Source organism: Haliotis asinina, chromosome 1 (genome assembly GCF_037392515.1).
Source record: "Haliotis asinina isolate JCU_RB_2024 chromosome 1, JCU_Hal_asi_v2, whole genome shotgun sequence".
Classification (NCBI taxonomy): domain Eukaryota; kingdom Metazoa; phylum Mollusca; class Gastropoda; order Lepetellida; family Haliotidae; genus Haliotis; species Haliotis asinina.
Window position 1 is genome coordinate 54,319,146 of NC_090280.1, and position 25,285 is coordinate 54,344,430.

At 39.1% G+C, this 25,285-nt stretch overlaps 1 protein-coding gene across 5 annotated transcripts; it reads right to left on the reverse strand.

Moving 5' to 3' along the window:
* Positions 1-7,183: 7,183 nt before the first annotated feature.
* Positions 7,184-20,600, reverse strand: LOC137294110 (major vault protein-like). Of its 5 annotated transcripts, none has more exons than XM_067825076.1 (16): positions 20,542-20,598; positions 18,846-18,861; positions 17,584-17,761; positions 16,968-17,163; positions 16,516-16,639; positions 15,008-15,234; positions 14,176-14,301; positions 13,360-13,470; positions 13,056-13,181; positions 12,497-12,646; positions 12,043-12,278; positions 10,647-10,844; positions 9,982-10,123; positions 9,261-9,472; positions 8,519-8,762; positions 7,184-8,198 (listed from the first exon to the last, which is right to left on the reverse strand). In XM_067825076.1, the coding sequence occupies exons 3-16, from the start codon at positions 17,721-17,723 to the stop codon at positions 7,854-7,856; spliced, it is 2,577 nt and encodes an 858-aa protein (XP_067681177.1). In that variant the 5' UTR covers positions 17,724-17,761; positions 18,846-18,861; positions 20,542-20,598; the 3' UTR covers positions 7,184-7,853. The 5 variants fall into 5 exon arrangements, with proteins under 5 accessions (XP_067681177.1, XP_067681204.1, XP_067681195.1 ...); XM_067825103.1 differs by lacking the exon at positions 20,542-20,598 and adding an exon at positions 18,958-19,210 and having other exon boundaries at positions 17,584-17,749; positions 18,833-18,861; XM_067825094.1 differs by lacking the exon at positions 20,542-20,598 and adding an exon at positions 18,958-19,206 and having other exon boundaries at positions 17,584-17,749; positions 18,833-18,879.
* Between the last annotated feature and the right edge of the window lie 4,685 nt (positions 20,601-25,285).

Sequence of the window (25,285 nt, forward strand, 5' to 3'; positions counted from 1 at the left end):
TTGGACTGACGTAATTTGTGACAATCTACTCGTTCTTGATCTGATAACTTGCTCTATGGTGCTGTTGAAACTATTTTGCTGTTGGACAGTTTTCATGAACCACAGTTCGAATTATGATGCTCACATTGGCGCCTAATGAGTATGGAAGATGTAAAAGTTTGATCAAGATAAAGCTGCTCAGATTTCAGTGTTTGTATATGTTCAGATCTCAGAAAGATTTTTTTATACAAGTGATCTACTGTAAGTTAATGTTATGAATGATATTATTGTACAAATCAGTCTGATGTGTCAATTACATAACTTTGCAAAGGAACTACTTATTTTGTTTCTTGTTTTTCAGATCCGCCAGTCAGTTTTTTAAGAAAAACAATAAAAATATATGTAAGTTTTCCCTGCTCAAGGACAAAAATCCTTATGATTTTATTGGACAAAAATGTAGAATTATAAGGAAATTTTTTTTAGATTGTATTTTGCCCCACATACGCTTCATAAGATGCCAAAAGTAAAATATTTTAGACATTTAGAAGAAATGTTGCTTTGACCGTTTATTTTATTCATATTTTTTCCCTCCTGCCTTTAGGAGGACAAAAATCTGTAAAACAAGAAATGAAATTGATTGGGTCAAACCAAAGTTTATCGTACATATTTCGACTGTTATACAGGGCTATTGTAACACTACTTTATGTCTATTAGTCCATGCTGTATGAAAATTAAGCATGTTCATTATAAACATATTTTACGGTACACCCATGTATAAATTAGGCACCATCATATTTTGAAAATAAGATGTGATGCTACAGAAAAGTTAGGGTTTAGTCATCAGTTCAATCAACCTACAGTTGAAGAACCTTTATCCACTGACAGTTTTACAAATACCATAACCTTTTCAATCATTTATGAAAGAATATGTTGATGAAAATGTGATGGAAACTGAATTTTACCCAAAACAACTATTCGTCTCCTGCTGAAACTACTCAATAAAATTCAGCTTTGACCCAAATTATCAACTCGGTGTACAGTCAGATCTCATTTATCCAAACACTTTCATTTTTTATTGTATTTATGGGATAAATTATTCAGATTCTGAATCCGGACCTAGGCAGTTGGCTACACACAAAACATCTAAAAATAACATTGAAACATAACTACATCTTTATTTAACATAACATGCATAACATAGCGAAGGCTTGCAAAATTCCTTGATTGATGATTGTTGCTATGGCCGAAAGTCGTTAAAATTGTCTTTGATACAGCATTCGAAATAAGCACTAGCCCAGTAGCCTGATGCTAGGTGAAACTTCCCAGGGCTAGTTATAATAGAATGACTGTAAAATTTTCAATTGCAAATGGTGCCATGGTCTTGTCTCCACCCCGATTGAGTGACAGAGTGCATAGCTGGACTGTCACTGTTTGAATAGTTATAAACCTGAAATTTGTGCTGCATCATCTGGTCCTGACAATCTGTAACGTTCATGTTTACTTTGAAAGAAACTTTATGAAAGAAATAATAAGTAACTACTTTTGAGAGTTTAATTTCTTTGTTTAAGTTTGGCTTGTCAATTTTCATTTGGGCTTCAAAAATTTCCTAGCCCGGTTTACTAGTAATCCTGAAAAATAATTTCATACACTACTTTTATTTTGTCCAAACTAGCTTGGGGATTAGACTTTTCAAACATGTAAATTTCTTTCTTTTCCTTGGTTGTAATGACAGATGACATTTACACATCAAATAAGCTTTAATTATGCATTTTCAGGAAGAGCCTGAATGTCATAGAGTCACACCTGTTTGCAACAATTCAGTCTGCTAACTGACACATTATCACATTAATAAGATTTTGGAATAGATCTTTTATGATTTTGAGTTTATTACAATGAATATATACTTCTTGTGATAATAACTGCTCAAAATTACTTTTTTTGTGCAAAGAAGCTTACTGCATTTTAAAATTTTATGTTTTTTCAGTTTAACTGAAACTTTTCCTATAAACTTTCATCCATTCACAATAAATAACAAATTTATAGGCCACTTAACAATCAGTAATTACTTTCACTTTTCAAAATAAGGTAACTTGTTTTAGGACGGAAAAACGCCAGTTTTAAATACAGATAATGATCCTGATTAAAGTACAAGTTAATTTCAATGATGTTTTCATTTTTGATATGTTAAAAGAGTTTAGAATTTATTTCAGGCAAAATAATTGTTAAAAATACAAAGAGTTGCTTATATATGTACATGTTACCTGAAATTTCTTGAGTGCGTAAATTTTCAATTGTAAAGATATAAACTGATTATTTGGTACAGTTGTAGTTAGACAACAATACTGACATTGCAAGTCAAATTTGTCAACACTTTGATGTAAAGAGAATCTCTACTGTCTGTGTGTGTTCATATATTTAATATCAAAGGCCTCAAGGATGAGATTCTTTCATCACCTATTTTGTAAACAATAATAAGCAGTGTCTTCAGGAAATGTACGGCTGATATGCGTCAATAGCAAAGATATTATTGATGTCATTTGATTGTGATGTCATAGTATATGATGTCATAGTGGTCAGCAAAGCATTTTGATGCAGCTCATTTTATCAATATTTCCTGTGGAAGATTCATTTCAAAGATGAAAGATCCACCTTATTCAAGACCAAGAACTGAAAAAGAAAGCTGTGATCTTATTGAGGAATTTACATCACTCTCAGTTTGTTGCCAGTATTAGTAGAATGTTATGTGAATTATCCTTAGCAAAAAGCATAATAGTACTTTTGTATTTTTCAGTCCATTTGTAAACAATGTAGTTTCCTAATCATATGTTTTTTGCAGTTAGTTTCATTTGTTTCAACGTTTCCTTGTTTCCTGTATTGGATTGTTCGCTTCATTATGTATCCCAGTGTTATGGATGATTTAAAGTTAGTAGCTTTAACTCACCAGAATCTTTGCAGGGGTTCCCAGGGTTAGTTTAATGTAGGGCCAAGTAGTTGATTACCTCAGAATGGGTGGGTTGGGGGTTGGGTTGTGGTGGCAAGGTAGAGTGTTTTCTTTTTTGTTTTTTTCTTGTTTTCTTCAGGTTTTTTCTTGTTTTCTTCAGGGTTTTTTTTTGTTAATGTGTTTGTTTTTTGTTCGGTTGGGTTTTTTTTACTTTTGGGTTTCTTTCTTTTTAAAAGAACTGAGAATAATAGAAAATGTGATTGGACCCCTCTCTACATGACAAATTGTCAACCTCAAGAGAAGAGACATAAAACAAAATTGGACCTAATTTAGTATCTTCATGGATATTTGATGTTGTGGGTGCAGTTATTCCAAACAACTTTAGTGCCAACACTAACACTAACTCTTAAGATATAGGAATTACAGTCACCTTTGTGCTAAGATTGCTTTGCATATTGGCTCCATCTTTAGTTGGAATCACATTTGTACTGAGACAGACAAACTACTGGCATCTGTGGCTCTGACTACCTTAAGTCTGTGTTAAGGTATTGAATGGTCACCTGAGAGCTAAGACTACATTTAGTCTATGCTAAAATATTTAATGGTCACCCTAGCACTGAGATTGCTTAATACAGTAGCACTGCGGGCTTTAGTGGGAATCACATTTGTAAATTACTGGCATCTGAGGCTTCAAAACATCATTTGTATTCTGACATATAGAGGAATTCTGAACGTTTTCACTGTTCTGGTTACAGTGAAACCCTGAACTTCCAAAACTTCCGATATGGCTCCAAAATGTAGAGTAGTAGAGGTCATGGATGTTTGGAGAATGAAAATAAAATGTTCGGGTTATCTAGTTGTTTTAGAATGGTAATACTGAGAAGATAGTCTAACATGGTCTTTGCCTAATGGCTGAATGTTCTGTAAACGGTAATTAAGTACAATTCCATCCATCAGCAGTTATCAAAGCTGCTGCATCAGCAATTATTTATCTGTGTGTGCAATCATTTGTTTGTGTCTGTTTCTGTTGGTGTGTCTATGTCTTTGTGTGAGAAAGAGTAAGTTTTGCACAACATTTTGCAATATTCCGGCCATGACAGGGGATACCTTGTTGGGAATCAAACATTGGTCCTATTTGTGATGAGCCAACACTTTCAACGCATGACCACCCACCTCCCATTGTCTGGCGGAAAGAGGTCTTTCACACATAAGCTTCCTTGGCCCAGATTTTCAAAGCTCTCTAAGCGATAAGATAAGTAAATGTTAATGTTAACTTATGACTACCTTAGTGCTAAGAGAGCTTCGGAAATCTAGGCCTAGGTTGTTTTGACATGGGGAATTTTCTTTTTATTCAGTAGGAAGAATGTTCAAGGCGATTAACATTTTTAAAGATATGTAAAAGCAGGGATCATCACTTTGGGGATTTATTTTATCACATGCTCATGATCATGTTGAATATCTACAAACTGCTGTGTTATCGTAGGTACACATGATGGCAGTAGTGACAGTCTGTATTATATGAAAATGTCTAGAAGAATAACTTAAACAGAGGGTTGTACAAGCAGAGTGTAATATGGGTTGTTTGTGTACTCTGATCACATTGGTGATCACATGGGTGATAACTGAATGAATATCACAATTACATTCAAGATCACATTGATGTCTCATTGAAGATCACATTGATGATCCCAGTGATCATGACATTGAGGATCACATCTCAGATTAAAATCGCATTGACGATCTGACAGGTAACTGGATTATATTGAATAAGGAGATCAATGAAATAGACTGCACAGTGATGCACTCACCGGGTTTTATGATACTGTCTTTCGACCATGCTGACATTTGTATTATTGACTGAAACAATGTTCACACTCTTCTGCTACATGAGTGTTAAACCAAACGTGGTGATCCCTGCTTTATTTGTTCACCTGTTATCCTTTCCACAACACCTAATGAAACAAGGCAAGATTTGTACTTTCAATCTCATTAGAGATGCCCTTAAACTTAAATGGCATTTCCTTTATAATATTCATAGTCATAATTTTAATTCTATATTTTCAGAGACTAAGCATTGTCAAGTTCTTTAATACATTGAGATGGTTACACTGTGTTTCTGCATGCAAATAAGTGTAAGTTCTGACTTGCAGAAAGATTGTGATTGCTGGGATAAACAAAATGATGGGTTTTCTCTGTACAAAGCTAATGTATCATGTGGATGTATTTTGCAGTGCTGAAGTATTATATTGACCAGATTTATGAATGTATGTTTTGTAACTGTCACAATAAAATATGTGTTCATCACATGGCAAGAGTAGAAATGTTCTTCAGGAGATGTGTTTGTATACTTTTCAAAATTAGTAGGGGATATTTGATTTACAAGATTGACAGAATGCAAATGTTGAAGCCAAGGAGGGTATAAGATGAAGAAAAGTTAAGGAAAAATGTGACAATTTATTCCATTCTTTTTGAATCTGTATGGATGTATAGTACTTTTGTCATATGCATTGGCAGTGGTTTGTGGTATGCTCCCAAACTGGAATATCCCCTACATTATTTGACTGGTATATTTTAGTGTTTCCTCAGCTCAGGACAGCTGTCCACAGGGAAATCAGTGCCTGACCAGCCAAGTCACTGTGTGGTCTGTTGTGACCCATCCTCGATATCTCCAGGGTATACGTTCCGATAAGTCTCCACTATACGCTGGACGCGTCTACGGCTCTGCCAGATAAATTTATTACCTCCCTTGACTGTCTTTTGATCCCGTCAGGTGTCTACGCTGGAAAATTGAGCAAACCAATCACAACTCACTTTCGTTTTTTGAATTATCTAACCGATTATACTTGTCGACAGAAACCATGCAGAGGTTCTCTGGAAGAGGTCGTAGGCATTCTTGCATGTGTTGTTTTTAAAGTTTCGGACCTGTCAGTTTGTTTGTATGATTTCCCTAAAATCCGGGACGTACTGCGAGCAAACCTTCGCAGTTCCGACCGCTACCTTTGTTGACACTGGCAAGCTCTGTTATAACGGCGGCCTAGCTGATTGGCTACTGTGAGAAGGCGGAGCCAGCAAAGGGAGGTAATAAATTTATCGGGCAGAGCCGTAGATGCGTCCAGGGTATAGTGGAGACTTATTGGAACGTATACCCTGGAGATATCGAGGATGGTTGTGACCAGAACCAATAACTAGTTACCAAGACTCTGCTCTCAATAATAGGTTCTTTAAAAAAAAGTATGGGGACTTCATTTTTAATTTATGATTAAAAAAATGGCAGATATATCTGAGTGAATCAATGTTGATATGATAATAATGAATGTTGAGATCTCATTAATGGGAGAGACGTTATCTACACTATACAGGGAATTTCCACTTCAAGTGGATTGATGTTCATGCAGTTAGTCACTGGATTGTTTGATCCAGACTTAATCATTTACCTTCTGCTGCCATATAGCTTGAATATTCTTGAATGTGGCATGAAATACCAACCGATTAATGCACTGTTTGTGTTAGGTGTAGTGAAGGTCATAATGGCCTACATCAAAGTCCCTGTTCAGCTTCTTTGTGTTTCATTCCACAAGCAACCTTGCACAAGCACTTTAACTGTCAAAACCCTTTGTTGACTACACCATCTTCTAAAAGATGAGTGAATATCTTTTAACAAATTTCCACCCATAGGGGCTTGTAGCACTCAACATCAAGGTATGTACCGGTACTGTCACTAACAGGGTCTGAGCACTAAAGAAAAGGAAAGGGATATACATTACACCAAGTTCGTTTCAGAGCGAATTCAACAATGTCCATTGTACGTATCCCATTAAAAGTACCTGGGTATGCACAAATTTCAAGCCATCAGATTTACCAACAAAATTAGACAAACAGCACAAAAATAGAAGCATTACTTTGTGAGCTAGGGACTTGTGATTTCCCGATCAGAAACCATTCATGTCAGGTCATGCCTTGATAGCAGTTTTCAGCATTACAAGCCCCTGTGATTCAACAATATCCTATCAGGTGCTTATGTGGGCAATCAAACACTTGTCTTTACTGTGACTAGCAAACACTTAAAACACTACACTACCCCAAGGCACTATATTCCATAAGGTAAAATGAAAGATATTCTTCATTTATGATGCACAACATATTGCCACATCTCAAAGTATAAGCTCTGAAACAATACATGAGAAATGTCCTACATGTTTTTGATTGCTCTAACATGCATTTTCCAAGTTCCTTTCTTTCATTTTAAACAGAACATTAGACAAATGACAAAGAGTGTTGCTTTATTCCATTAAGTAACAACACTTCAGTGTAAACAGACTAACATACAAATCATTGTTCTTTACAATTTCTTCTGCAAACACCACAAAGCACATACTTACAAAACGGGAAATTCCACAGTATGTGAAAAAACAATGATGCATAAACTATTATGCTGGTCCTACTCTACAAAAAAAACCGATTGCAGAGCCTTGTGAAAGATATGTAGCAGTTATCTCCCCTTCACACACTCAATCAGGCACGGCCTTATATATCACAGCTGGTTGTTTATTGTCTCTGATGGGTGCAAACAGAATCATATTGCAAAAAAACAAAATTTCAATGTTAAAAGTGAGTTATCACTTTCTGTAACAAAATGATGACAAAGCAGAAATTCAGGTATGTAGGTCCTTGTCATGAATCTTGTCATGATGGTCTGTTACAGTGAGCATATGTAGTGTCATTCAGTCAAATAATAACAATAATGTCAGTAGTATGTACACCATGAGCACTTCAGTCATTCTCAGGGATACGTCATTGCTAGAAGCTTTACACAGATCGACATTCTCAATTATATCATTCTGATACTCGAACACAAGGACACACAAGTGTCCCCGCCAACATCAATAGACCAATCAATTTCATTTCTTTGTGTTAACCAATCAAAATGCACTGTTTATGCTTCATCTTCCTCATCGCTTTCCCCAGTTCTGCGCTTCTTGTATGGCACCACTCCACCAATGAGGCCATTGGCTGTGTTGAACAGGTTGATTGGTGTGCTGCCATCTGTTATGAGCGTGGACTTCAATCCCAGCGACTGCAGCAACTTCACCTGCAACTCCGGCCCTGCGGCAGCCATCGTACGCAGAGTGTCTGCACCCACTGCATTGACCATCTCCTTGAACTTCTGGGTCTCAATGCTTGATATCTCACGAGATTTCTCAAGTTCAAGGTCATTTTGTTCCTTGACATACCTCAGTTCAGCATCACGTGCTTGGGTGAGACGTTCTAGTTCGGACTCCTGCATTCAAAATATCGAAACCAAAATGTCAATAGCGATACTAATAAAGACCGCAACAACATGTAATATATCATTCGATGTAACTTATGATCCAGAAAGAAAGTATAAATCATTTCAGTCCAATCATTAGAATGATTTCTGTCAACCATGTCATTAATGTAATCAAAGCCTTCATGCTAGTAATAAGTTGACAGATTCCATCAGGAAAGATGACTGCCCATATTACAGAAATAAAGGACACGGAGACCAATAGACATTGCAGATATGTTGGAGTACCTTTGGCAATCAGGCACTGAATAGCAGAAACTAGTCAAACTTACAGCTTCAATCTTCATGGCCTGTGCCTTGAGCTTAGCCTGGTCTACAGCAGCCTCTCCCTCGATCTTGGCAGCTTCAGCACGGGACTGAGCCTCTGCCTTGGCCTGTCCAGTACTCTCCACAGCAGCACTGTTGGCCTGCAACTCAAGGAGCTCCTTGCGGGACCTCTCAGCCTCTGCCTCATCGCTGATCTTCTGACGCTCCAGACGACCCTTGGCTTCCTGCTCTAAACGCTCAGCTTCATGTCTGGGAAGTCGAAGTAGTAGTGAGTGAGTGAGCGAGTAAGCAGGTGGTTTTACACCACTTTTAGCAATATTCCAGCAATATTACAGCGGTGGACACCAGAAATGAGCTTTACACATAGTACCCATGAGAGGAATCAAACCAGAGTGTTTGGCATAACAAGCAATTGCTTTAACCACTATGCTACCCTACCGCCCCCACAAAGATAAGCAACAAATGATTGTAGAACTGTTCTGTGATGGAGTAGGATTAATCAAACACCTAATGCTGGTATTTAAGTATATTGCAAAAAGCACTGTCCCTTACATTCTCCAACTTTAAAGCATTTTAAGCATTGACCATTGATAAACACTAACAATTCAATGTAAGTTGTTAAATGAAACGACTTCCATAAAACGAGTGGTTTTATCTGCACATCACCCCTCCCTTTCTAAAAACTGTGTAACAATAGTTTCTTGTCTCAATTAGCCATTTTATGGAAAACATGGTTGCCATAGTTACCTGGCAGCAGCTTCCTGTGAGTTGGTGGTGATTTCAATGGCGAGCTGCACAGACTTCATCAGAGAATCCCGTGTTCGCTGATCAACAGGCTCCACAGACTGAATGTCAATACTGGTGATGAAGAGGTTGTTCTGGGGGAAGGTGAACTTCTCCTTCACTTTGTTCTTGTCATCAAGACCAAAAACAGATGCACGGATGATCTTGGCAGAGTTCTGTAAAATATAGTAGATAGATAAACATATTTGTTAAAATAATTAAAATTACATAACAACATTAAATTATGTTTCTTATCACTGACAGCTCAAGGATGATGGCTGAAATTTCTGTAAGATTTTCAAACCAGGGATTGGCAGTATGAACAGACAGCTCAGCAACTCTTTCAGTCCTCCATTGCGACATTCTACAATCTCAGCAAGACTTTGACCTTAACTTGCCAAGAATACCGAAGAGCTGTCCAACATTATATGTCTTAAATATTCACTTGACAACTGGAACTGACGGAGCTTGGTCGGGTTTTGATGTTGCAGTTAAAGAACTTGCAAAAAACATGAGAAATAACACATCTATTATGGACTATAATGGACACAGAGACACACACACACGCGCACGCACGCACGCACGCACGCACGCACGCATGCACGCACACACACACACACAAAAAAAAGAATGGAATAGCATAACATCTATAATCCATATCTCTATTGTAGTGTATAAAACTCACTTTATGGAAATCATCGAACTGGACCTGCGCGACAGCTCCTCGGACACGTGAAGCAATGGCCTTGCAGGCATCACCTGTGAAGTCTGGAACGCTAAACAGTTTAGCTGCCTCCCCTTCAGACTTCTCAGACACTTCAAAATGCCTGCACAGGAAAACATGATGTCAGAAATGGTTCTTTGTCTGACTTAATTCACAAGTTAGGAAATGGACATTACCAAGTACCATCTGAAGATGCTGTGATTAAGCAATTAATTGTGGCCCTATGCACAGAGTCCAGGTCACTAATCAGTTGGAAGTTAAGCAACAGTGGTCACAGAAAGTCTTTGAACGTGTGACAGTGTTTCGTAACATGACTCCTGAGAGTTTTTAAGACTTCTGTCTCATACGTGTCTCTTCTAAGGCAAGTGAGTTTTTTCAAACTTGCCTCTGTTTACAGAGCAGTGAATGGGTACTCGGTGGGATAAGTCAAATGACTGTTCCCCTTCTCTTCACTTCACTGACAGCTTGAGATTAAAAATTATGGCTCAGCATTTAGGGAAAGCATAAGTGTGGGGGTGCATGTGCTATATAAATGGCCCTTACTATAATGTGAACTTTGCTCCAACCAATCACTATCACTAAACAGCTTCCATCCTTGCATGTATTGCTCCTAGGAGCCAACTCACCAGTTGTATGACAGCTGAAGAGACAGACGGGCGTGGTCAGCTGTCTCCACAATGATGATATCAGTACAGAAATCTGGTCCCAGAAGCAAGCACAGACTCTTGATGACGTTGGGTTTCTTTGGCTTGCCACCAGACAGACTGAGCTGTGTGAACTGCTCGTCAGGTCCCAACATCACCAGTTCAGGTCCAAACACAACCCTGCAACACAACATGACCTTCTTGTAAACTGTCCATCAGGTTAAACAAAACTATACGTAAATGCATTTTACGATCAAAGACTTGATGACACGACTGAGAAACAAACATGATAATGAAGATTCAAATACTGGACGTGGAAATCAAATTTTTTCTGTAACAAACAATCTCTTCCTACAGAGGTTACACCTGTCATATCTTCCTTCCTAACCTCTGTTCTAATATGGCCCTTTCATGGTGCGACTGTTCTGGATTCTGTTGCAATCAGATTTAGGTGTGCAATCATCGACCTTGTTTCAAAATTGATCATTTGAAAAGCTTTGACGATAAAACTAGAAGCAATTCCCAAGCACAATGCGCCAACATTTCATTTAGACAGAACCCACTCATATATCTCAATGGTATCTCCACACCTTTTGTTGACAACAAACAAGCTATCCATTAAATGTCTTAAGTGTCACATCAACAAAAACATGTTGTTGATTGATTCCTGCACTCTCAACTGCCTTAATTTCTCCTTCTAAGTTAAACATGAAATACCAAATATATCCTTGGCACGTTGATCAACAAACTCCATGGCCGCCACCATATATATTGGATCTGAGTCGATATAACATGTGAGCAGAATGGATAGGAAGAAGAGAGATACTTTGTGTTGTGATTTTTGGCCACTAAGGGATTTTACGAGAAAACGGAAAATGTAGCCGTATCAGAACAGTGGTTACATAGGAACATATGACAGGAGTAACCTCTAAGGGAAGAGAGTGCCATAAGGATGTACTGGCTAAATTCTTTGACACAAGGGGTGTGGGTAGCCTTTAGTGAAAGCATTCCCTTGTCACACCAAAGAATCACTTGTTTGTTTGTTGTTAAACACTGTACTAAGCAATCTTTCAGCTATATGGTAGCTGTCTGGACCAGACAATCCAGTGATCAACAGCATGAGCATCAACCTACACATTTGGGAGACAATGACCTGTCAACCATGTCACCGACCCTGATCTTCTGATTCCAGTAGTCGGCGCCAAGTGAACCCAAAACATCATTAATCAATTTGCATTATATCAAATGGTTCTGCAAACATCTCATTATCACCTGAATCAGAGAGCAGTAATTGTGTGGAATCACAAATTTTTCCATCTGATTGAGTGTCTGTTTCAGAAAATCCCAAATTTTTGTCTGGCATTGAAGGGCAACTCACCTAGCCTTCTTCTCCTTGTAGTCGTAGATCTGGACTGCTGCATTGTGGGGTACTCTGAAGGTCACAACACGTGTCTTGTCCCGTGCCTTAGCTGCAACTTCTCGTCCCCTGTCACCACGGTCAGCAAGAGGGTCCTTGCCCTGGGCGATGAGATTCTCTACGATTGGAGGAAGTGTCTTTTCCCACAATTCCTCATCCTGATTCAACATGTAGGTCTCTCCCGTGATGGCACGCACCTGAGATCAGGTACAATAGAGGAAGGTCATGTTGCGATCTGGGTATCATTCATTCTTTAGCAATATTCCTATATGAGGGCAATTTGTAAATATCTGGGTCTGGGCAAGAAAATCCAGTAACTGACATGGTGAACATCGACCTATAACTTTTGGATGTCATGCAGCCAACAAGCTGTTGGTTTCACTTTTTAAAAATGAACAAATCAATTTTCATGTACCTTGCCAGATTTGATGTCCCGGACATATATACCCTCATTCTCGTCCAGTGGGATGGCTTGGCGCTTCATCACCACCTCCACCTCTACAGGAGGAACATACTCTGTGGGCCCTCGGATCATCCATCGATCGCCAGGGTTGCGCTCACTTCCCTTCAGAAAACAAAAACCACATTAATCTGCGTCCACGAACTTCAACCATTCTTATTCTTTTCAATATTTTGTATGTCACTATTATATGCAATGACAGTGTGGCTGAATAAAGGCTAGATACTCATACTAGTCCACTTCTCTGACATTTTTACAAGTACTGAGGACAACTATAACTAGAACGACAATAGTTCTTTATGACTGGTAACACTTGTTGGTATAATTCTCATACAGTTACATTTAGGTAAGATCGCACTGGACCTGTGAATAGTGTTAAAAAGGTCAATTTCACATCAGTATTTTTGACATATCACCAATGGTACACAGAAAATGAAATTGCTGTTGGGGTTCCAGTGTGGAAAAATGATGTTACTGTGTTGTCAGTTGTGTAGAAAATAGTTTTACTACTTACTGCATCCTTGTCCTTGAAGCACTCATTAGCCCTGAGAATGAGACCTTCATCTTCTCCCAGGATGTACACGTTCTGAATTCCCTTCTCAAGACGCTCTCCAGGCAACAAGAAGAATGATTTCTCTCCCTGAAAGAAGGAAAAAAAATTTCATTTTGAACATGCTCAATCCAATCAGACACAGACCGCAAAAAGATGGTTTTTAGAATACATTAAAAATGAAAATGTAATTTTCTTGAAGTTTATGCCTTTACAAGATGGGTAAGAGACAATTTGGGTGTGTGTAATGTTATGGAAAGAGAGTCACCTTGATGAGCTTCTTTCTTCCAAGCTGTGGTTTTCCACTCTCGTCCGTTGGGTCCAGGATCACACAGTACTGGCGGTTGGTTAGAGTGGTGATGTTCACCACACCCACAACCTGAAACACATACACACTGGTAACAGCAGGTACAATAGTTGTATGATCCCCAGGGAGTTGAGATTGATAACAAAATGTGCCATCTGAGATTGACCTCCAGTCATTGAGGGAAAGACAAAGAGCCTTTGACCAACTGAACTGGATATTGATGTTATACAAATATTAGAATACACTGTAATACATCAAGTGCTGGGTAACTGGGATTAGCCCAGTGTTTAAAGTGTTTGCCCTGAAGACCCAGGTTTGATTCCCTTCATGGGTACAATGTTTGAAGCCAATTTCTGGTGTCCCTGCTGTGATGTGCTGGAATATTGCAAAAAGTGCCATCAAAACAAACTCATTCGTTCAGAGCTCAAAACACTGAAAAATGACCTATTAGGAACACATTTTGACATGAATCTATTTTATGGGTAGACCCTGAAAGTATCACAGCTGTATGGCTGACAGCCGAACCACTTGACCAGATAGGGCCATACTCACATGCACAGGACTGACATAAGATTTACTAACAAATGTGCTTCTAAATGCCCATCAGCCACATATTTCCCATACATATTTTTCCCTCAGGATCAACAACATTTTTAAAAATCTTTTAGCATTCCTGAGAAGTTAAAAAAAAAAATTACACTTTTTATCATTTTGGGGGAAAGTGCATGGAATGTCAAGGGAGAACAATGTAGTATTGTGTGTATGTTTCAGCATTACCTCCTCGTACACGCCGGGGATGTGGGTCTCGGTGTCCTTCATGGTGATCAACCATTCTTCACCATTTTTCCTCACGATGGAGAAGTCATCTTTGAATGTCTTCAGTGAACGCATGTGAAGGGCTTTCTGCAAACACAAATCAATACAACAGTGATAATCATGATCTCCCCACATGGAATTTCTTCCACACATCTGCCAAAATATTCAATGATCAACAGTAACTGACACTTGCATTAAGGCAAAAACATCATTTTGCACAAAAAAGTATATATCTTTGAAATAACCCTTCAGTTGAACACAATGTAAGTCCTACTCAGATGAAACAACCATAAATCTTTTATGAAATGGCATAATATTGTCCTCCCATACCACAGAAACTCATACTACACGGAGTCATGATATCAGAACTTGAGTTGAAAACATTTCACAGTGTATACATACTATGGCACGTTTCTTTCATTGTTAGTCAGTAATACTTAAATCTATGACGGTCTGATAGAAATAATTTAATCTGGACCAGACAATCCAGTGATTCATATTGTGAAGAACAAGTCATGGTGTCTGTCAATGATGGAGGGGGAAGGGATGTTGCTGAATGCCCCACCCAGCAATATTCCAGCTGATGGGGGTCTGTAAATAATTAAGTCTGGACCAGCCAATCCAGTGATCAACATGAGCATCGATCTACGCAACTGGTATACGATGATATCAGTCAACAAGTCAGTCTACCCGATCCTGGAAGCTGCCTCTTACAACAAGCATGATATGCTGAAAATCAGTTCTAACCCGTATATTCACAAGTTTATAAATAAGCAAAATGCAGACAACTTACCTTCTCTGTGAGGACATAAGCATTGACAACATCGACAACCTCCTCATATGCTCCTGGGAGATAAGCTCCGGTCTTCTTAACCAGCCATTCCTCCCCTGTGACCCGGGCACTGCCGTCACGGTCAAGGCATTCTTTGCGAGCCCTGAGGCGGATAGCCTGATTTGGCTTGATGACAGTGGCTCTGATTGTCTCCTCAACCACTACTTCTTTGCGAGGGATGTATGTGCCTGAAAAATTATGTTAGATTTAAATTCATAATCCAATCAAAATGGATTTGACAAATAGCAGCTCTGACTCTCAACTTAACAGTTAAAGCATGCCAGTTCAATCCACACATGGCCACAATGTATGAAGTCCATTTCTGGTGTCCCCCGCCATGAGATATTGTTGGAATATCTCTAAAAGTAGAATAAAACTAAACACACTATCATGTAGATATGCATTTTAAATGGATGAAAACAACCTTGTTCTCTGAACTGATATATAACCACTCCAAGTTTCCAATTATATCACATGATGTAATATTTATCACATAAATGTAATAATTTTCACATTATCTGGGTTTTTTTAAGGATCAATGCCAAAGTATCCATTTTCTTCAGTCCCCATAATTTGTTCCCACAGACACTGCAGCAAGTGAATAAAACTCATTCATATGTGGTTGAATGAACAATGTCATCTTTGTTTTAAATGTAATCCATTATACACAAGCTTAACCAAAATGTGTAACTGTTGTAAGATGTGACATCACTTTTGTCAATATGTTTTACATTTTCACAAACATGCAAATAAAACCCAGTTGGAGTATATCAGGAATATACATCCCTTGGTTCTGTTTATTGTGTACCATATCTAACTGGCTGCCTACACTGTTGAAAAATGACACTAATTTATGTCACTGTACAAGAATAAGCCTTAGTCATGTAGAATCAGATTTCCCAGAGTTTCATCATGCCTTGCACCACCATCTGCCAACACTCTGTCTAGGCTTGTTACCTCCCCTGGCACCTGTCATGAATGCCTTTATCAAAATCTATTTTAAGAGACTGATTCAGGGTCTGCTTGAGCTACAGTTCTGGTGCTGTACACATGACCAAATATGTAAACCTGCTTGTGAATTAACATAATATGGTTCGTTCAATTCTCAGGCTGGCAAAACCAAACAGTATACATGATTTACATAATGTAATATATTTCAATAGAACTGAATACAACACTTTTTAAGCTTAATTCAACCTTCAATTTCTTCAGCTGTTTTTATCTGATTTGTACTTTTGTCATTAAATTGCTAACATCAAACAACACTACATGCCCAAATGCACAAAACGATTATAGTACTAGTATCAGTAGCATAAAGTATGTTAAAGTATGGGCATTATTCTGACTAGCAATGCTAAAAATCTGGCAAGTAGATTTGTTTTGATGTCCCAAAGGTGTCTCTGCTTTACATATCATTTTGTTAACACTTTTAATGAAAGACCTGAGGTCATTTTAACTGCTGTACACACCTGGTCCCTCAAACAACCACTCGTCACCAGCTGTCCTCTTCTCCCCAGTCTCATCTTCAAAGTCCAAGATGGACCTCAGACGGAGTGCCGAGTTTGCAGGAACTACTTTAAGTGGTGTGACAGGCTGCAATGCAGATTTAAGTATCACATAAAGAGTATATACCATAGAATACACATACTACTCAGATAGCCAGATATGGATTGTATGGATTAACAAAAAACATCCATATCAAAGGTTGTGCAGCATATTCCAAATTCTATCAACTAATTAGTTCATTTGAGTTATTTTGAAGGATAAAGCACTTTTTTTCTTTTCATAAATGAGCTATTAGCCTCTGTTAATATAAATCTCAAGTTGGGTTATAAATCGTTTATAGAATATTCTTCCATGTCAGTACCAAATGTAAACAAACAGACAGATTGGTCCTGCTGATATCAGTATGCATTCCTACCTGTTTAAGCACCTCTCCAGGGTACAGGGGGAAGGGGTCCTGGGCAAGACGGATCTCCTGATCAGCGTGGAACAGTTTGGCCTGTCCACTCTCATTGCACACAATTTGGTCGTCCTTGTTACGGACAACAGGGTTCTCAACGACGCAGTAGTGCCGAGGAGGCACCACAATCATCTTTTCAGGACCAAGGACAATCCTGGAATGAGTATTTACAGTCAAGAAATGCCCCCATACTTAGTATATAATACAATACATCCACAGTGTAATATCTGAAGGAAATAACATTTCATATCAATCACTTACTCCCTGACTTTCAAGACAATGTTTATCATCACTAACTGACCATGTACCAACATTTTAAATGTTACAATGTTTACTTCACAGAAAACAAAGCTACCAAGCACTCTTCTGACATATTGATATGCTTTTCTCCAAATTCCTCTCCATGTATTTTGATACGTATCGAACCAAAATGAAGCTTGAAAATATTGGTATTTTTGTTCAAATTATGTTGTTGGCATCTGAAAAATGTTCTTTCCTGATTCAACTTTCTTCAGTCTTTCCTGCAAATACCAAAAATCCCATCTCTTTTCTACCGAACTTCTCTAAGACTCACCTCTCATTGTCTTGTCTGATGTATGTCTTTGGCCCAATCTCCAGCCGTGTGACATTGGTGTTCTGGTCCAAGCAGTGTATGTAGTAGTATGGAGGGATCCTGTACAAGGACTCCTCCACTGATCGTCTGGGTGCCGACATGGTGACTGTCTATAGGGTAACCTCAGCTAAACAAACAACTCTGAGTCAACATACTGGTCTGGCCACTGTGAATGTAGACAAAGGGACTGAACTCATGGTCATCCTCGTTATTTAACTGATGTGGTATATGTGCACACACAAACAGTTAAGAACATGTTCTAAGTGTGCATAATTTCAACACAATGTCATTTATTTATCTCAGCTTTCACTCAAAACATTTTAATGAGGAATAGATAGAATTACTGGTGAAACAATATTAATATTCCTTGAGAAAGATGTGGTTCCATCTTCATATATGAAGTGAGTGAATTTAGTTTTACGCCACACTCAGCAATCTTCCAGCTATATGGAGGCGGTCTGTAAATAATTGAGCCTGGACCAGTCAATCCAGTAATCAAGAGCATGAGCATCAATCTGTGAACTTGGGAGGCGATAACATGTGTCAACCAAGTCAGCGAGTCTGATCACTCGATCCCGTTAGTCGCCTCTTATGACAAGTATAGTCGCCTTTCATTGCTGAAGTCCTATTCTACCCTGGACATTCATGGGTCTCTTCCTGTATGAGTGTGAGTGAGTTTAGTTTCACGCCGCTTTTAGCAATATTCCAGCGATATCACGGCAGGGGACACCAGAAAATGGGCCTCACACATTGTACCCATGTGGGGAATCGAACCCGAGTCTTCGGCGTGACGAGCGAACGCTTTAACCACTAGGCTACCCCACCGCCCCTCTTCCTGTATGAAGACACACTGGAACAAATGCCCATTATGGTCACCACAAGCCCAAAGCTAAAGCTAACCCCTAACCCTAACTATGTTGGAAGGGACACTGGTATATTAACCCACACTCATAGGCTAAAGGTATAGCGATCTGCAGATCGAAGCTATCAACGTAATTGGATGAGTCCAGTACCACTTCGGCTCAAATTATACATTCTGATACTTCATTTCATGCCTCAAATACCTCGTAAAATTCAAAGGATATATGCTATAAACATTTAGGAGAATAACACATAGGATGAAAGTCAAAATCTTACAACAATCTTAGTGGCTGAATAAGTGGCGATAATAATGTTTATTAAATCTGCTAAAAGTTGGAGATAAACTTACCTAATAAAACAACTCGTCCCTGCCGTAAACTGCAACAAGGAAAAAACCTGATATGAACAAAAGCCTTCACATGTTTCAGCTCAGAAGCAGCGGAGACAAGTTTCACACATACACTACTAACTCACTTCTGCGTAGAACGAGAAGTCCGGGGTTTATATGACGTCTGTTTTGCTGCGCTGGCTCTATCAGTCGGGAGAAATGACGCAGTTTACAAGACACAAAACCCGTGACCACTGAACCGAAGAGACAGGCTATCACTGTGTAAGTACCTGACAACGCCCCAAATCAGCCTCGTCAGCGATTTCGACGACCACTGAGTACAGTATTTCACAATGTTTACTTCATGTTTCTACGAGTCGGCGCATGCGTAGCATATTCCGTACAACTGACATCAATGCGGATAACCTCAAGGCCGTCTGTTGCAATATCAACAGCTTCGTTGAACATAACCGAGTCGATCGTATTTCAGAGTACGTCAGTAATAAATGCCATTCTATACACGGCACCTTTTGAAAATTTATGAGGGGAATGCCATATAACAGAACGGATAGAAATGGTATAATACAGTTCATTTTGTTACATTCAATGTTGTTCCTGGTAGTAGTTGTTCTAACGGTGCTTTCTTGTGATAGACCTAAGCTTGCAAGCGTGATACTGTGTAAACGGGATTTGACGCATCATTCGGTCATGGGCCATTGCATCTGATTCGTTTATACATGTGAAAGTAATACTGGATTGTCTGTTAACAAAGAGCCCCTATAAACATTACATTTAACAAAAAAGTTAAACGCAATGGAGTGTTTGTTATTATGTATGTTATCATTCCTACTGACAATACGGAGAAAGAAACATATTTGGAGAAAGGACTATTGTTTTGAGCAGTCGATACTACAGTGCACACTCTTGTGGAAACAAGACACGGTTATTGTGATAATCATGCATTTCATGGCAAGGCGCATACTTATAATCACGTAATGTGAAAGATGCATCAAGGACTGACGATGTTATTCATGCATAATTGCATACCATCCAATCTGACAGTCTATATCGACCGAGAGGTCAAGCAATGCCTAGCAACCCACACACGTATGCCTGTTCAGCAGATATCGAGGCGCTCTAGGCCACACCATCCGTCACATGCCGCTGAACAAAATATCTATACCCGGAAGTTCATGGCATTTTCATATGCTTTAGTGGCGGAAATTTATTTCCAAGCAACTGGATTCTAGGAGGTTTCATCTGCCTTATGTTGGTGAACGCATTATATGTCTGATGATATGTTATCACGATAAATGCATGTTCAAAGTGGGCGTGTCCATTTAGCGTGCTCAGTCGACTTAAGACTTAATTGCATGCCCCCATTTCAATAACCAACAACCATGCAAGTGAATTCACACAACTTTAATTACAGTTTCATATTTTGTATATTTTCACATTCAAAGTTGTGTAATGTATATTATCAACCTGAACATGTTTCACAAGAACAAAGGTTTGTACGAAGAAGAAAGACGAGCTGACCCGCTTTACAAAATTAAGTATCCGGGTCGGTTTTGATAGCATGACATGTATATTCGGAACTGTCATCACATTTTGTCAAGCTCAACGTGATCTTGATTACTTATGGAACGAAAATCATATGATGAAACGGAAGTTTAAATGCCAGTATTATCAAATAGCAGGACAAATTGGACCGACAGTCCGCCACTTACCTTGTGTATTGTGGTGTGTGGTGCAAGACCGGCTGTGGTGATCAACCAATCAAATCGCTGGAGCCTGAGTATTATCTAAAATTAGCTGTGACATCACTTCCCCAACACATTCCAAGCGGGGTTAACCTCTAACTTAAAGTAAACACTACTAGTTCGAACTTGCAACGCTTACGCACGTGTTCGAATATCAGCTCACGCACTATTTAAGACATACATTCGTTGTATGTATATATATTCTTGTGATGCGATTAAATATACCTACATATATAAATATCCTGAATGGTTTGTTTTATTAGTATTTACATGTAATGGTGTTATCGGATTAGTTTTATTCAGGTCGTTCTGACCTGCCCAATAGAGAGGATAACGCAAGGGGCTGAACGTTGTTTCATACCGGGTTAGTTTCCATGAATTAGTGAGTATGGTTTAGGCCATACTGAAGCAATATCAGCACATTGCTCATGTGGAGATTCGAACCCGTGTCTTTGGCGTGACGAGCGAATGTTTTTACTACTGGGCTACACCATCGGCCTTGCTTTGGATTCTTGAATCAAATATGCCAATTTGAAGTTAAGTACATTTATATGATGGATCTAACTGCACATGTTCTTGTGTTTTGTAGGTCCCTAGTTACTGGAGAAAACATATTCTCTGTGGGATAACTTTCATCTGTACAGTTATGACGTGCAGTGAAAACATGTTAAGAATCTTGCATTGTAATGAATTGACAGACAGGCGAAAATGGAACAGACACCCTAGTTGTTGTTATTTATTTCGCAGTCAGAATCCAGGATTATCGATTGTCACATTCCAGTCAAGTCCTTAAGTGACGTATGCAGGTGTATTGACAGAAAGAAAGAGTATTTATAGAAAGTACTAATTTCCCATGGGGCATTTCATTTACCTATAATCCGGCTTCCTTTGCTGGACGAAACAATGAACGATCTGGGACCAGATTATTCGAGATACCCCTACATTCGGTGCTGCCTGGTTCCTTCAAGTACTACCGGAAAGTGTACGCGATGGTGTACACCCACTTAAATAAATCAACATTTGCAAAAACTGTAAATGTATCGATAGATTATTTAGCCTTGACAGTATATAATGTTGACACAAATGCATATCTCTAATTACACTGACGTGAGGTGGATACCAATTTGCTTGAACACAGGGATAATCTAAACGTTTTTCATTCAAAGCTGTTGCGTTAGACATTTTATGGCGATGTCTATCTTTCTGTTCCTGAACCATTTTCGCACCGTTATTCTTCCTTCCTTCCAGCTCTGTAATGCTGAAGCCTTTATTGAATCCCCTTCTCATAAGGACTCGTTATCAATATACAAGCACATGAATTTGTTTCTATCACACACGCACGCATGCACACACGATGTTTCATTTTTGGCGAGTCAGCACATTTAAGTAAACTCTTGTAATGTACTGGTTAACCTTCATTGGCCAAAAATAAAACTAGCGAGAGAGCTGGTGATACGATAATTATGATGTTACGTACCGACCCGTGAAGAATTGATTCTCAGAAACCGAATCTTAATTGTCATCAGAGACTATTGTTACGGGATGGCTGGTCAAGCTCGCTGACCTGGTTGGCATGTTCTACTTGGGTAGCTGGATGCTCATGCTGTTGAACACTGGATTGTTTACTGGGGGCCGTCATATAGTTTGAAATTATGATGAGTGCCTGCATGGTGGAGATTACACTGGATATCGACCGCAGTAGAGGGTTGTAAATAACCCGAATCCGTTTATCATGTTTTACTTCAATTTTAGTATCGTTTGTTTCAATTAGGAACAAATCTGTACGCCATGCGGCGTTCGAAATAATTGCTGACCCGGAGGTCCGTCGCCGGTTGTTATTGTATCGGTACGCGGTTTCAGATACTATCTGTGATGTGTCTGTTCAGCTGGAATCTTTCTCATATTGTTTTCTTTATTAACATTCTGGAATCATCAATGATCCAGCATGTTACGATTACTTACAGTTTCACTTCCTGGTATTTCAGGGCTTTGGGACGTCTACACAGGTCTTCAACAAACAAGACTTTTATCAGCGCCACAGGCTTCGCTAACTGAAACTGTGAAACGGTGTACAGTGTAGTCTATTTTGTTTTTATTGGTTTGGTCTTAATGCATTTGGCCTGCAGATTTCCCTGGGTCACATGCAAGCAAAAAGTAAAATATAATTATAACTCACTTATCACTTATTCGTGATATATAAAATGCATTTCTGATGAAGAAAAAAACAAAACAAATAAACACCAATTATAAGCTTGCGAGAATGCAAAAATGCAATATTTTGTACTTGGGTATACCTCACGCGAAACGAAGCAGTGTGCACTCAAGTGTGACGAAGCCTTTTCATTGGACATTGGTTCATTTGCATAGCCGGTTCTTTGTTTATGGCTTATATACCCGATATATGGTGTTAATTTCAAATTGCATGTTGTTAGTGTTTGAAGTTTGCAATGCATATTGTCATTCGCAGACAGAAATCCTCACGACCTCATACTCCGAGCAGGCATACTGTTTCAAGCTTCGAGAACCTATTCACTGCACATGCGTTATGAGCTAGCGCAGCATAGCTGTTGAAACCACTTGGGGTTCATCGCTTTTTTCAACTTTATAGGTTGAACTGGCATCTGTGATGATTTGTTTCGGTACGTATATACCGAGGGGTATCAGAATCTGCAAAGTTGTGTTTTACGTTGCATGTGACCATGAGTGTTGTCATGTTAATATAGAACCAGGAAACAGTCAGGGTTAGGGCAACAACATCGTCGCCGAAACAACTGTATTTCCTGTAACAGTGAGTGAGTTTAGTTTTATGCCGCTTACAGCAATATTCCAGGAACATCACGGTGGTGGACACCAGAAATGGGCTTCACACATGTATTGCAGTACTTTTGCAACATATGTCATATTTGGGATTTCACTTTCTTAGTAAAGTACAAATTCTAGTACTTTTTTCGGTTGAGTCCCATCCGGGATTCGAACCCGCACCCTCAGAGTCAGGCACCTAATCGCCAGCACACAAAGTCAGCCGCCTAGCCTGCTCAGCCACCGCGACTTCCACAAAATGAAAGTCGGACAACTGGTAGTCTAGACTGCGTACTTTGTGTACCCCTCTGATGAGTGTAAATTGGCACGGCTCACACGGCCGAAAGCTATGATTACACGATGCCATTTAGAAAGTGGTCAAATGCAACATATGTCATATTTGGGATTTCACTTTCTTAGTAAAGTACAAATTCTAGTACTTTTTTCGGTTGAGTCCCATCCAGGACTCTGAGGGTGCGGGTTCGAATCCCGGATGGGACTCAACCGAAAAAAGTACTAGAATTTGTACTTTACTAAGAAAGTGAAATCCCAAATATGACATATGTTGCATTTGACCACTTTCTAAATGGCATCGTGTAATCATGCAGTACTTTTACCAACTTAAATTAAGGAATCGAACCCGGGTCTTTGGTGTGACGAGCGAACGCTTTAACCACTAGACTATCCGTCCTGTAACAGACGCCCAGGTATGTGTGAATGATCTTGCTAATATTAGACTTCAAGCCTGTCTGTATCTGACATGTGGTGGAGTGTCCTAGTGTTCAATGCGTTCGCTCGTCACCACGAAGATCGGGATTTGATTTCCCCACATAAGAACAATGTGTAGTGTCCGGCTGGTGATATTGCAGAATAATGCTGTAAATGGGCGAAAACAATAACCTCACTCATTCTTTATACGGTACATAGTACTGATGGTGATGTGAGCAGTGGGGTTGAATAGTGTTTCAAGCGTTCACTCGTCACTCCGAAGACCCGGGTTCGATTCCACACAAGGGTACAATGTGTGAAACCCATTTCTGGTGATATTGCCGGAATATTGCTTAAAGTGGCGTTAAACATGACCCACTCACTCTGACTGTAATGGCAATGATTTAGAGATTTTACGCGCGCTTTCCGACATGGATGTGTATGTTTCCCGTACCGAGTTCTGATCGATTTTAGACGATCATTTGAGCCCACTGGACGAGGATATTTAATTCACTTCACTGGTCATTACAGACTTTATTTTAAAAAGCAGGTAAATATCCCAAGTTTGTGGGAGATAAAGAAATGTCACTGCTCTAACCCTACGTGTCGTACTATGTGAGCACAGTTATATTACATGTATATTTTCACATATAACACTTTTCTCAAAAACATAAAATCTCGAGGATGAAACTTTAGCTTTAGAATATACGTATACAATTTCTTAAGTTGAATGTCCAGGCTATTTTCTATCTGCTTTGACGTCTAGTGTTAAACATAAACGCAAGATGCGCCTAGAGTCTGATGTGTATAGCTTCAGGGGTATTTATCTTCGACCGTTTATATCTTTAATGAGTGATGTATTTGCAAGTACATCGGATGGAAACATGAAAATGGTAGCGTAGGTAAGGTTCTACGTTACTTTTGGCAATAGTCCAGAATTATCAAGACGGGAACACCATTGAAATGTGCTTCACACAATTTACCCGTGTGGGGAATCGAACCCAGTTCTTCGGTGTCACCGTGTGAACGCTTTAACCACTAAGCTATCCCTAAATGGCAGACACTAAACATTTGTGAAAAAGTCGGGACCGTATATGATCCCATAGCTCAAGGAGGGACAAAAAAAATGCTTTCAGGTTTTGCTGTCTCTTATGCTTCACTTAGTTTTGTCTGCTGTTTAACGGTGGTGTGTGTGTGCGTGTGT